This window comes from Odocoileus virginianus, chromosome 26 (genome assembly GCF_023699985.2).
Source record: "Odocoileus virginianus isolate 20LAN1187 ecotype Illinois chromosome 26, Ovbor_1.2, whole genome shotgun sequence".
NCBI classification, from domain to species: Eukaryota; Metazoa; Chordata; class Mammalia; order Artiodactyla; family Cervidae; genus Odocoileus; species Odocoileus virginianus.
The window spans coordinates 22,442,889-22,457,143 of record NC_069699.1 but is presented as its reverse complement, the minus strand read 5'-3'; the positions used below and the strand labels follow the sequence as shown (position 1 = coordinate 22,457,143).

Here is a 14,255-nt window from a genome sequence, read left to right as displayed (position 1 = left end):
CCCCTTCTCCTGCCTTTGATTTTTCCCAGCATCAGGGTCTTTTCTAATGAGTCATTGTCTTCACATCAGATGGCCAATGTATTGGAGCTTCAGCTTCAGCATCAGTCCTTCCAATGAATATTCAGGACTGATTTTCTTTAGGATTGACTGGTTTGATCTTCTTGCAGACCAAGGGACTCTCAAGAGTCTTCTCCAAAATCACAGCTCAAAAGCAGCAATTCTTCAGTGCTCAGTCTTTTCTATGGTCCAACTCTCACATACAGACATGACTACTGGAAAAGAGTATTTGACTCTATGGATCACTGTTGGCAAAGTAATTTCTCTGTTTTTTATTATGCTATCTAGGCTTGTCACAACTTTTCTTCCAAGGAGCAAGTGTCTTTAATTTCATGGCCCTGGTCACCATCCACAGCGATTTTGGTGCCCAAGAAAATACACTGTCACTGTTTCCATTGTTTCCCCATCTATTTGCCACCAAGTGATGAGAACAGATGCCATGATCTTAGATTTTTTTTAATATTTCATTGTATTTCCTTTACTTAGCAGACAGCTGGAATTTGGTGGTTGCTCAATAAATATTACTTAATAAGTGAATTAATTAGTGAAAACATGTGAACATTGTAATAAATTATTTCTTATTCATGAAGTTTTAGTAATCATTACTATACTTCTGGTGAGTTATGTATACAGGGAATGATTTGTCTAATTTTATCACTTTGTAGTGCCATTATTAGAAAGAGAGGGTCTTTCATTTTAATGTTTGAAAATTATTTTTAATTGCATGATCTAAAACTTTAAATCAGAGCAGTTTTATTCTACCAGCACATTGAATTATCCACCTCATCTTCCTATGATTGTAAATAAGATGTTAGTGAACTGTTTTTTAAAGATTATAAGAAGGAAAATACTCCCTAGTTTTAAAAAGTATTATTGAAACTGTGATATTGTTTATCTTTTCTTTGTGGGAGACCCGTGAAGAAGGCTTGGGATTAAGAATGGATTTAGCCCTAAAAATCATTCTAGAAATGTTTCCCCAGAAATAACTAGAATAAAAAGTGCATGCATCTAACATAATAAGGGAAAGAGTATCTTTAAAATATAAAAATAGAAAGATGCATCTGATGTAGATTGGTTTAGATTTTCTTCCATCATATTCAGAAATATGTGTTTTTATTTTTCCATAATTCTTTTATGTGTACCTTAAAACCTATGATTATTTCTTCCTACTTTTTTTTATTATTAAGATAACAACCACAACTTTTATTTTTTTTTTACAACTTTTAAAATATTAGAACAGTACTTAAGCATTCTATTGATAAAATAAAGTGACAAACTCATCGTATGGACATATACATTCAACTTCAGTGCTACTTTGATATCTTGAGAAATACAGAGAAGCCAGAAGGAAAGGAAAGATTTTAGCCTACCTCCTACAAGGTTAAATTTTATCTTATGAGTGATCTTTAGAGAAAGAGATTTTCCAGGGTCCTAATTTTCACTTTGCTTTAAAACTGTTTTGAAACTTCATGTACAATATTTTTAAAATATAATTTGCCAAAATTCCTAATTCTTAAATATTAATCCCTTAGAATATATTTTACTTTGGTAAAATAGTGCATATCTACATGCAAATGTGTGTCCAAGTTTTTTTTTTTTTTCTTTATAGTTATTGAGTTGCCATCTTGGTAAATTCTTAGTGCTCTAAAATCAAAACTACGTAGTTTGGTATAAAATGTGTAAAAAATGATATCACTATGAGTCTATTTTAACCACAGAAATATAGGATTCCTGAGTCCAACTGGAAATCTGTTTGTGTCCTTTCAAATTGTTCTTTGAAACTGGTCAATGACATGATAGAACTTGTAGAGCAAGGATTGATATTGTGATGCATATTTCCAGAAGAAAAATTTTTATGATAGATGTGTAACTCTAAAATTTAAAAATCTGGATGAAAAATAAAAAAGTTACCTCTTTCCTATTCATGTTGCACTTTTATCTAAAATAAAATTCTTTTTATCACAACTATGTCAGAAATAGAATAAATATGTAGGGTTCACATTGGCAAACTTATGATTATAACTCTTAATATAATATGAACTATTGTAATTATGAACTAAGGAACACAATTTGTTTCTAGTATATGAAATTAACCAAATAATTAGAGTTGTAACCATTTTGTGGGTTACAAGGTTTTGCCTGGAATTTCAGAATAAAATAATAATAAAAATGGTGTGGTGCACTCTCTAGGTAGTGAATGTCATCTTTTGAGGTCCCAGGTTTCCACTTATTTTAATATTAAGTGTAAATGAGAATATGTCTTGAGTTTTCTTATAAGTAATAGGCTATATTGGATAATGTAGAAATATTTGAAAAGTGGGAACATAATTTTTCTTATTGAGTATAGTAGAGCTTCATGTTGTACTTATATAATTTCAAACAGCAGCACAACCATTCAAAATATGTATTCTATAGCCATATGCTAGCATTTTATAAGCTTTTAAAACAATAATTTTTTTCTCAACAGAGCGGACTGTTATTACCGTTCCACCTTCCAAAATGGATGTTACAGTTGGCGAGAGTATAGTCCTACCCTGCCAGGTGTCCCATGACCCCTCCATTGAGGTTGCATTTGTATGGTCTTTCAATGGAGATGTCATAGACTTTAAAAAAGGAGTGGCTCATTTTGAGAGGATTGGAGGAGTAAGTTGCTGAAATTTTTAAGTGCTTAATAAAGTGAATCAAGCCTTTTACATGAATAAACACTGTTCATAATTATTGTCCCCATCTTTATTTGCATGGATAATCACTCACTCTTTACAAAGCTGCATGTGTTTTTGTTTTATTTTATGTCTTTCATAGAAATGCTTGTGTCCTAGATACAATTATAATAAAGGAGGTAATAAAAGGGATCAAGTATGAAAAGCTATAATGATACTGGTATATCTCCTAATTTCTGAAGGGCCTCTTATTTCGTATTTATCCAGCTTTAAAATAAAAAAATGAGACCTGCTGGGTGTCATTATGTTTTTATCCCTTTTTCCCTTTCTATCTACAGGAATCTGTTGGGGATTTGATGATAAGGAATATTCAGTTAAATCATTCAGGAAAATATCTATGCACGGTAAAAACATCTCTTGAAAGTTTATCTGCTGATGGTGATATCGTTGTGAGAGGTGAGCATACATGGTGAAAACAGATGAGAGCACTGTTTATTCACAATCAGAGACATTAATATGTGCATGGTAGATCTTTGAGTTAACCACATTATGATAAAGCAGTAAAATAAATAGCACAATTTTTTTCCTAAACTCCAAGACCCCAGGGTGTGACTATAGATATGAACATTAAATTGAGTAGGTTTTGTTTCTTTATAAGGAATGATCAGACTTAGCTAGCAGTATTGGTCCCTAAAACTTAGATACGCTTTCTATTCATAATAAACCACTCTTGTTTTTGAAGTTCTCCATATCAGTTGCATTTATTTGAGTTAGCTTTCGAGAGAGGAATGGGTAAAAATGATTCTCAGTTTTTGAGATCAGCTCTCTATCAGATGATATTCAACCATCCCATGACTGGCATTTTCTAATCTTCAAAGGAAGCATTTCTAAATCAATCTCTCACCATGTAAGCTGAATTAATAGGGTTTTTTATCACAAGTAATGTGCTAAAATACATTATGTTCAATATTTTATTTTCTAAGCATGACAGATCAAATATCCTTGTCCCAAATCCACAAATTTAATAATTTCTAATATAGTCATCATAAAACATATTTTTCAAGGTCCCCCAGGGCCCCCAGAGGATGTAAGAGTGAAACATATTTCCAGTGCTACTTGTCAACTAAGCTGGAGAGCAGGCTCAGATAATAACAGCCCCATCCAAATATTTAGTGTTCAGGCTCGGACACCATTTTCTGTGGGTTGGCAGGCTGTTTCTACAGGTAAGTGATGCATGATTTTGGATGACTTTCTAAAACAGATATTTTGTTTTGTTTTCATTAAATAGTTGATTTTTTAAAATGAGTGCCAATTTAGTTACCTAAAGCATAGCCTTCTTTTCAGTTCCAGAAATTCTCAATGGTAAGACATTCAATGCAACAGTGGTTGGTTTGAATCCTTGGGTTGAATATGAATTTCGTGTAGTTGCTGGGAACAGCATTGGGATTGGAGAACCAAGCAAGCCATCAGAATTGTTAAGAACAAAAGCATCAGGTAAGATTTCAATGTCTTCTAAAGATGAAGAAGATTGTTTATGATATAGTTCCTAAAGATAATAAGTGAGAAGTCATGTAGCATTTTTGATCCACAATCAGAAGCAGTAAACCAGCGGCTCTTATTTTCCATTTTTATGTGCACAGAGCAATGTGTATTTTCTCCCAAAAAGCGAATTCAAAACAAGATGATTAAGAAGGCATACCAAAAATAAGAATTTTTCAAAAGTTGTCCTCTTATCTATTTTCTAGCCAAAATCCAATAGAGAATCTGTAGATTTGTAAATGTAAATAGGTTACCACTTGTTTCATTAAATATTGTAGCCAAGAATTAACTAAGCTTGTTGGTGCAGTCAGCCACACATTTCCATCTATTTTTCAACTCTGACCTAGCTTTGCAGCTTCAATGAGTGATACCATAAATTTTTCCACATGCAAATGAGGTGAATGTTACACTCATTTAACAGAAGTCCTAACTGAGCATCAAGTGGTTCACTGAACAGCAGAATACAAGTAGAACCTGCCTCAGAAATCATACCTTCTTAAACTCTTTTCAATGGATCCTTTTTGTTCCACTTAAACTTTCACATCCAAGGTAACATTTGATCATCTCAATGAATATAGCCAAAAAAGTTCATATTCTTATCCAGTCACCTATGAAGGATCATGCTGCTGCTGGCTTGGTTTAACACACACAAACTACTTCAAAAAAAAGTGTGCACAACTGTCAGATGTCAATAAATCATTTTTTAAACTAAAGGTAATGTTAGTCATTTTATTATAGACTGGGCCTGGAAAATAATATATTTGAGAGTGATATCATAAATTAAATCATTCTAGAAAATGTAGAGCTAAGAGGTGAGTCTTTAATAGAACAAAAGGAAGGCCAGGGTACAGCTGATGATCTTGGACTAAGTCAGTATTAGAAACCAGACATTCACCCTAAGCTCCAGCATTCACCCTAACAGTAGTCCATAACCTAAATGAGAAAGGGTCTGACATAGTGAAATGTCTAAACCCAGAAATTCCCAAGCCCTATCACAGAACAACCTTTTATGAATCTGCACATGTGCCTCATGACTCTGGATACTAGCTTCAGTTTAGATTATTTAAAGCTGATTTGTATTATGGTAGCTCTGAGCAGTGTTGATGCTGACTCTAAAGGTTTACAATGAAGTTTTTAATGCCACTTTCTGTTAACCACTGATACTCTCATTTCAGTAGCATAATGAAACTTGGTATTTATAATGATTTTTCTGCATCTCCAAATCATACTGAAGTGTGATTTTTTTTTTTTTGAGGGATGGTATCATCAAAAATAATTCCTCTCAATATGGTTTTAGTATTAGTATGGTTCATTTGAAAACTGAATAAAAGAAGGAACTGCTATTACCCAGAATACTGAAAACTTTGAAAGAGTTAAAGCATAATTTAAAAGAATTTTCTTATACATCTGAACTATTTGATTGTCCTAAAGTATGTCACTGTAAAGCTATCATGTACTAAAAATCCTTGCAATTATAGAATCTATTCTGATTCACACTGCACTTGGCCAAAGGCATTGGAAGACTTAGAAAATAGAGTATGGGTACAAGGCAATTGTTTGAATAAATTCTGAAGATCAAAATAGGCAAAGTTAGGGTTAATGTGATTATGAAAGTTAGCTAATGTTTGGTGTTACTATTAAAAAAAAACAAGGAGATTATTATATCCTTATATCATTTGTGGAGTTAACTATGTATGAAATGGGAATAAGTAGAATAAGTAGTTGAGATTTATCTGAATGGTATCCATGGTAGGAAAAAAATTTTAAATGAGCAATTAAACATTGCATATTTTAAATTAAAATGATTGATCACCAGCCCAAGCTGGATGCATGAGACAAGTGCTCCGGGCTGGTGCACTGGGAAGACCCAGAGGGATGGGGTGGGGAGGGAGGTGGGAGGAGGGATTGGGATGGGGAATACATATAAATCCATGGCTGATTCATGTCAATGTGTGGCAAAAAACAGTACAACACTGTAAAGTAATTAGCCTCCAACTAATAAAAATAAATGGAAAAAAAAATAAAATAAAAAAAAAGGAAAAAAATAAATTAAAAAAATGACTGAATATAAATAATTGCATATAATTCAACCTTTAAAAAGTATCCATTATCACAGATTTAGCATACATTTGTTATTATTTCAGGAAAAGTGCTTTTTAACACTTCAACATGTATAAAGTAAAACTTCATTCTGATTACACACTACACTACTCCACTCATGCTCACTGCTGCTGCTGCTGCTAGATCGCTTCAGTCGTGTCCAACTCTGTGCAACCCCATAGATGACAGCCCACCAGGCTCCACCATCCCTGGGATTCTCCAGGCCAGAGTACTGGAGTGGGTTGTCATTGCCTTCTCCGATTCATGCTCACGGTTGTCATCAATTCTACAATTTACCTTGAAATGTTTACATTTCATTATACTAGTCCTTACGAAAGTATAATTAGTTGAAGGACATATATTGTCCTAATTTGTAAACATGATCAGTCTCTGGAATGTTCTACCACTGAGTCTTAGGGTACTGAAGTTAAACCCAGGTAATTCTCTTAATCACATCCTTGATCACAGAACTTCTTCTTACATTGATTGTGAAAAATTAGAGGAAAGGTCCTGTTCTGTAGTGAGAAATTTGAGATTCAAATATGAAATTATAAACCAAGAGTATTTTAATTGATATATTTTAAGGATTCATTTTTAAACATTAAAATATCCTGATGACTAACAAAAAGAAAACAATTTCAGTTTGTTTATTGGAAAAAAATTAATTAATAGACTGCCTCAGTAACTTGTTTACAGCACAACTGTATAATTAGGCACTAAATCAGCAGTGTTGCTGTTACCATCTGAATGGAACATCATTTTGCCAATTAGTAGATGATGCATAATAATGTCAAACACATGATGTTACTCGATTTTGAAGCCAGGGTGCTCATGTATCAAACACAACTGTGTCCTCTCTCTTAGAAATTTGGATATGTGTAAACATAATTTATGTTCATTAAAAATGCAAAACTCTCTCATAATGTGCCTGTGTGAGATTTTTTAAGGTGAAATCCAAAAATAAAATTCTTCACGATGAAAAAATACTTTAATAATTGCCATCCTACGTTTCTCTTGGTTGCTTTCAGTCCCTGCAGTGGCACCAACAAACATCAATGGAGGAGGAGGAAGTCGGTCTGAACTCATCATTACTTGGGAGGTAATTTTCTATCCAACTCAGTTATTTTGAGGGAAAAAGATTTAGCTGGCCAAGAAGAATATTGAAAAAACAAAGAAGATTTATTTGATCACTATTGAGTATATAAAAATACATGGTATGAGAGACTCCTGATGATGCATAATTTAGAGGAGGTATTGGAAATTTTTTGTATTTTTCCCCCAAGTAAGAGAGTGTGACTAACTCAACAAAATTCTTTCCCAAATAAGAAATATAGCCCAATGTCTGTTGATGGTGGGTCAGTAGCATTTTTGTTACTAGTTGATGAACTAGAAATTATTTTACTTATTACCTCTAAAATATTCATGAGTTAGACTCAGTAGAATGCAGGTAAAAAAAATTCTTTCCCTATCATTGCTCTTTAAATCCTTCCAATTTGTTCTTCCCTGCATGTAGATGAAAGCTTAGGTAGATGGCATAGCTTTTGTAATCATCATTATTAAGTATTAACAGGTAGGCTGATTTTTGTACTCCAAAAATTTTTTAATCTGTTTTATTATTATAAAATTTGGACATTCAACCAATCTAAAGTTTCTATTTTTCAGATGCTCAGGTCTGCCTTAGGCAAGGAATTCTATAAGTGTGAAAGAGAATGCATAGTCAGTTCTCCACCTTTCCTTCATTCTGCTATTCAAATTCTCCTTTCCCAAGCTAGTTCCTCCGGAACTATAATTATAGTGAATTAGGATTGGGAGAAGAGGTAACGGACCGAAATGGTTCTGATTGATGGTCATTTGAAATTTGACTTTGGTATACTCTAATTGACATTTCAGAGAGCAGTTGTTGGTTCTGCCTTGTTTTTTGTTGGTGGTGGTGGTGGGGAAAGTCCAGGAGGTGCCCCAGTGGGGACTTCTAGTTGTCATCTCTTGGTGCAGGCTGTTTGAAGGTCTCCTCAGTTACTGGAGTCTGGGGGTCCATGGCCAGATTTTCAGTTATAGGTCGTCTCTCTCCTCTAGATACTGTTTGTGGGTAGAGTCCCTTTTAATGGTGCTCACAGACAGCTTCCTACATGGGTTTCATGTCTGCCCTCAGCAAACATACAGCTTTGTTCCATGTTCTGTGGAGGTGTAATGAGTCCCCACCTGGCCTGTCTTTACTCTGCCACAGTACACTGTCCAGGTCTCTCTCCCCTTTGGAAGTTTCTCAGGCATCTGTCAGTTAAAAGAACCCACATCCCCCAAATTCCAGACAAATCCCCCAAACCCCCCATATTCCATGAGTCTTTTTTTTTTTTCTGAAGCTTTGTCACTTGGTTAGGCAAGGGGTAAGAAGTATCCCTTTTACTTCTCCTGGGTGGGGGGTGGGAATATACAGCTTTTTCTACAGTTGTCTCAAAAGAAATATCTCCCTACTAGTCTCTCCCTTAAATCAGCACTCCCTTTGTGCATTTCTCTTGGGTCATTCCCTTGTGGCTCAGCTGGTAAAGAATCCTCCTGCAATGCAGGAGACCTGGGTTTGATCCTTGGGTTTGGAAGATCCCCTGGAGAAGGGAATGGCTACTCACTCCAGTATTCTGGCCTGGAGAATTCCACGGACTGTATAGTCCATGGGGTCGCAAAGAGCCGGACACGACTGAGCGACTTTCACTTTCACTTTTTATAGGCTCAGCTGTGCCAAGGAGTCCTATATATGAATAGTTTGTACTCTTTGGAATGCATGGCATTTCATACCTTTATTATCAGCTTTGAGCCTCAGGTATAATTGATAAAAGAGCCTTGCCATGTCATTGCCCCTTGTACATGCTTTTGACACAGTGATGATAATTTTCATAGCCATAACATCTACTTCTTTGGACCTTTTAATATTACACCTAAGAACAAGAGGGCCATGGGTGTTTTAGTTAAAAGTTGTGATTTTGATACATTAGAGGGGCTCTCATTGAGAGATAGGGGGTGATTCATCCCTCGGGAGATATTTTACAATATCTGAGGACATGTATAGTTGTTTACAACTGAGGGGAGGGGTGTATCTGACGTGAGAATGCTGGTGAACATCCTACAATGCACAGGATAGTACCCACCCCTACCCATGACAAGAAGATACCTGCCCCTAGATGTCAAGAGTGCTGAGGTTGAGAAATACCATTGTAGAACAGTAGTAATACATTGCATCTGTAAATGATTTTGCAGTAGCATAAAACATTCTATATGGTTCTACATGGTTCATTTTATTCCTCACAAAATGCCGTTACAGAAAGAGTAGTATTATTAAGCTCTCTTCATATGAGAGAACATGGAGACACATAGATGTTTTCTGAAAGTTGTGACAGATGGAGCCAGGAGCCAGGTGTGGCTGCTGGGAGAGAGATGGGCTCCTAAGAGGCCTGACACAGAGGTAACTCACTCGTCGAGAACTTACAGGATTTTAGATGCTTTGCTGGGCATTTCATGTCATTTACTCCATGACAATGCTAGGTGGTTTTTATGCCACATCTAGAAAACAGACTTAGAAATGTGAGATTGATGGACAGAGAAGCATCTGACCACAGGACTTTCATTCCATTCTCTTTTACTTTGTTCTGAATTAGAATTCCAATGGTCCCTATGCAAAGTCAGGGTTCAGGGAAGGTGGGAGTTCTGTATTTGCTTTGAGTATTAAGTTAAAATTATTCCTGTATACCAAACAATTTTCCCACAAAAACACAAACTCTCGAGTGGTCTAAAAGGATTGTTTCTTATGGAATGGTGAGTAGGTTATAATAGGTTTCAACATTCTTTGAAAGTCATCTGAGTATTTCATCACTTGCCTGACCTCACCTATTTTTTTCCTCCATGGTCAGAAATTACTAAAGGTAGGTAAAAATCATTGTTTTTACTCAGTCTATACACGGGGAGAATGGGAAACTCTATGTATACTATTTTTAAATAGAGATGATATAAGTTAACAAAAACAAAAAACCTTTCCATGATTTATAGTGTTCTTTTTCTTAAGCTGGGTTTGACAGACCTTCACCTACAGGTCAAATCTGGCCTCCTGCCTGCTTTCCTAAACACATTCACCACCACCAGTCCTATTCTTTTATGTGTTCTATATTGCTGCTTTTGTGTTGCTGCAAGAGACCCTAGGTTCCCCAATATTTGAGAGTCTATCACTACGAAATTTTTTTTCTGACCTAAATTTTTAAAAAATTCAATTAAAATCCATCCCTTTGTATATTTTTCTTGGGATATCAAATATGCAGATACTAACAGAAACTGTTATAAATGGATGCAAATTCCCATTTATCATTCACATTTACCATCACGCATATGCAGTTACTGAATCAAATTCTTCTGGTGCTTGAACTTCTTTAAGGAATCAGGTATGTCTCCTTAGGAGGAGATGAACACATTAGTTTGAACCACCAGGAATGTAGTAATGTTTTTAATTCAATGAACATGTAATTAATGAGTAATCACACTGTCCCAAGCAGTCAGGGTACAAAAATAAATTTTTAAGAAAAGGTCTGAATGCTCAGAACCCAACAGGACAGTCTTAACTCAGTCTAAGAGGAGGTCAGTAAAGGCACCATCATAGCACATCTGAACAATATTTTGAAAAAGAACTTGGGAGTACAGAGAGACCACTGAAGGCCAATGTCATTCACTGTGGATGAAGAAGTACCCCTTGAACTTTTAGCACTAATCCAGGTCCAATCACTGTTCTAAATTCAGTTTGACTCCATCACTGTGGTTTATAATTACACTGTAGTATAATATACCTACATTTTCTTCTATGCCAAATTTAAGTGTATTTTGTGTATATTTCTATTTTGGTTTGTTTTGTTTACACTAACCTAGACATGATATCTAGTCTTGGAATAATTGCTAACTCCTTTTCTAAGGTATTTTTACTCATATCTTCATATCTTATCTTCATTTATACTCCAAAGTACTTCCAAGTTTGAGATGCTTATGGTAAATATCTCACATAAAATGTGGCTATAAAACACTGTACAGTAAAAGATAAACACCTAAACTGGCAGTTGGTACACTTTTTTCTGGAAGGTCAGTGAAACTATTCAGTCTTACAGAATGTATGGTCTTTTTTTACAACTGTTCAACCCTGCCATTGCCATTCAAAAGCCACATATCATTATAAATACTCAGGTGTGACTGTGTTTCCAAAACACTTTATTTTCAAAACCAGGCTATAGGTCAGGTTTGGTTCAAAGGCGATAGCTTGTTGACTGTTGGTCTATACTAAAAATTTATTTCCTACAGTCACAGTGGTGAAAAATTATATTATTAGCCTTTATCAGCTTTAATAGGTTTCATTACCAGTGGAATGACTGAATTTCTGTATTCTGTTGAATACTTACTTTGATTAAAGGAGAAAATTCTCTTTCTGGCCACCTTAAATAACTCAGTATATTTCTCCATCATTGGATCAACCAATATGAAAAGGATGAAAGGAAGAACCTAAAGAAGTCTCTTTTCCCTTCTAAATTGAACATGTTGGATGCAGATCTTTCTTGAGGGAATGCCATGTGAAACATTAATTGTACTTAACTAACAAAAGCAGAAGTCCTCCATTTCTCAAATGAACTAAACATGTTGACTAAATCTGAGATTAGAGACGCATCCAAAACAAATCAAATGCTCTAGCAGCAGCAGCGTCTTAAACGCTTACAAATCTCTTCCATACCACTCAAAGTTAACTGGTTTAATTTTGATCATCTCTGTGAAAGAGAAGTGTTAACACAAGGAAGCATTTTCTTTTCTAAGATTTCAGGACTGTGTATTTCTTCCACTTTTTACTGTCTGTATTTGTTAGATTGTTCTACATGGTAAGAAGTAGAGACCAGCTCAGGTCATCTCAATTAATGGGGATTTATTTTAAAGATCAAATTGCCAACCTCCGTTGGATCATGAAAAAAGCAAGAGAATTCCAGAAAATCATCTACTTTATTGACTACACCAAAGCCTTTGACTCTATCAATCACAACAAACTGTGGAAAATTCTTAAAGAGATGTGAATACCATACCACCTTACCTGCCTCCTAAGAAATCTGTATGCAGGTCAAGAAGCAATAGTTAGAACTGGACATGGAACAACAGATTGGTTCCAAATTGGGAAAGGAGTACATCAAAGCTGTATATTGTCACCCTGCTTATTTAACTTATATAGGCAGAGTACATCATGCAAAATGCCTGGCTGGATGAAGCACAAGCTCAAATAAATATTGCTGGGAGAAATATCAACAACCTTGGATATGCAGATGATACCACTCTAAAGGCAGAAAGCAAGAGCCTCTTGATGAGCCCTGAATATTCATTGCAGGGAACTGATTCTGAAGCTGAAGCTCCAATACTCTGGCCACCTGATGTGAAGAATTGACTCATTGGAAAAGACTATGATGCTGGGAAAGACTGAAGGCAGGAGGAGAAGGGGATGACAGAGGACGAGATGGCTGGATGGCATCACCGACTCGATAGACATGAGTTTGAGCAAGCTCTGGGAGTTGGTGATGGACAGGCAAGCCTGGTGTGCTGCAGTCCATGGGGTCACAAGAGTTGGACACGACTGAGTGACTGAACTGAACTGATTTTAAAGGTACTTGAGAAATACTGAGAATAGAAAAAGTCTCAGTAGCTAGGCAGACGGATTAAATGAAGAACTGGTACACTGTCCATCACTGTTCTGAGAATAGTAGCCCTATCCTGCTGTCAGCTACGCTGATAATCCAGCCCCAGCTCCAACAGTCCCTCCTGCTTATCCTTCAGTTCTTCCCATTTAATTTACATCCAGGTTTCTACTTGACTAACAACTAAATTCTGTCTCGTCTCTGTATAATTTACAGCTTCAATTTTCTCTTAGCTTCCACTGCCTCAGTGTCCCTGCTACTGTATGTTTTCTACTTATTGTTTGCTCTAAGTATATTTATTATTGCCCCAAAACACCTATGTATCATATTCAAATTCCATAATGGAGAGGAATTAAAGCATTCAGAGATTCTGATGGATAAAGAAGATGTGGCGAGTATATGTGTTTATGTATATATATATATACACACATATATATATATAATGAAATAATACTCAACCATAAAAGGAAAAAAATAATGCCTATTGCAGCAACATGATGCAACTAGAGATTATCATACTAAGTGAAGTATTTCAAAAGGGGAAATGCAAATATCATGATATCACTTATATGTGGAATCTAAAATATGGCACAAATACACGTATCTACAAAACAGAAACAGACTTACAGACATAGAGATCAGACTTGTGGTTGCCAAGAGGTAGCGGCAGGGAAGGAAGGCGATATAAGCATGTAAAACCTGTTTTACATTTCCATTTAAAATTTTCATTTACTTATCTGAGTACCTTTAATTGGGCTCATTTTTCTAATTGGCATTCCCAATAGAAATTTCATTTTTTTAATAACTTCATTAAGCAGTGTAAATACCCATCTTATCTCTGTAAAGGATATGCCAAATAATCAATCAGTATTATAATAGCTATACAAAATATTTTTGTAAATACTCAGTGACTGATTACTTCTGCCCAAGTCAATTCCAGAAGAACTACAGAATGGAGAGGACTTTGGATACATCGTCATGCTGCGGCCAGTAGGTTCAACAACCTGGACCAGGGAAAGAGTGCCGTCTGTAGAGACATCAAGGTTTATTTACAGAAATGAAAACATCATCCCTCTCTCTCCCTTTGAAGTCAAAGTGGGTGTATATAATAAGGAAGGAGAAGGACCCCTGAGTACTGTGTCCATTATCTACTCTGGGGAAGATGGTAAGTTGTAGTCAACACTGGAATGGTCCTCCTTGAGACCGTCTGTATATT

General features: G+C 35.5%; 1 protein-coding gene across 1 annotated transcript in view; it reads left to right on the top strand.

Annotated features, from left to right (window-relative positions):
* Window positions 1–14,255, top strand: part of CNTN6 (contactin 6) — a 310,426-nt gene that overhangs the window by 279,311 nt on the left and 16,860 nt on the right. The window contains 6 exon segments of the mRNA XM_070455653.1: window positions 2,525–2,700; window positions 3,056–3,173; window positions 3,782–3,940; window positions 4,062–4,211; window positions 7,385–7,455; window positions 13,970–14,204. Coding sequence (XP_070311754.1) covers window positions 2,525–2,700; window positions 3,056–3,173; window positions 3,782–3,940; window positions 4,062–4,211; window positions 7,385–7,455; window positions 13,970–14,204 — 909 coding nt within the window.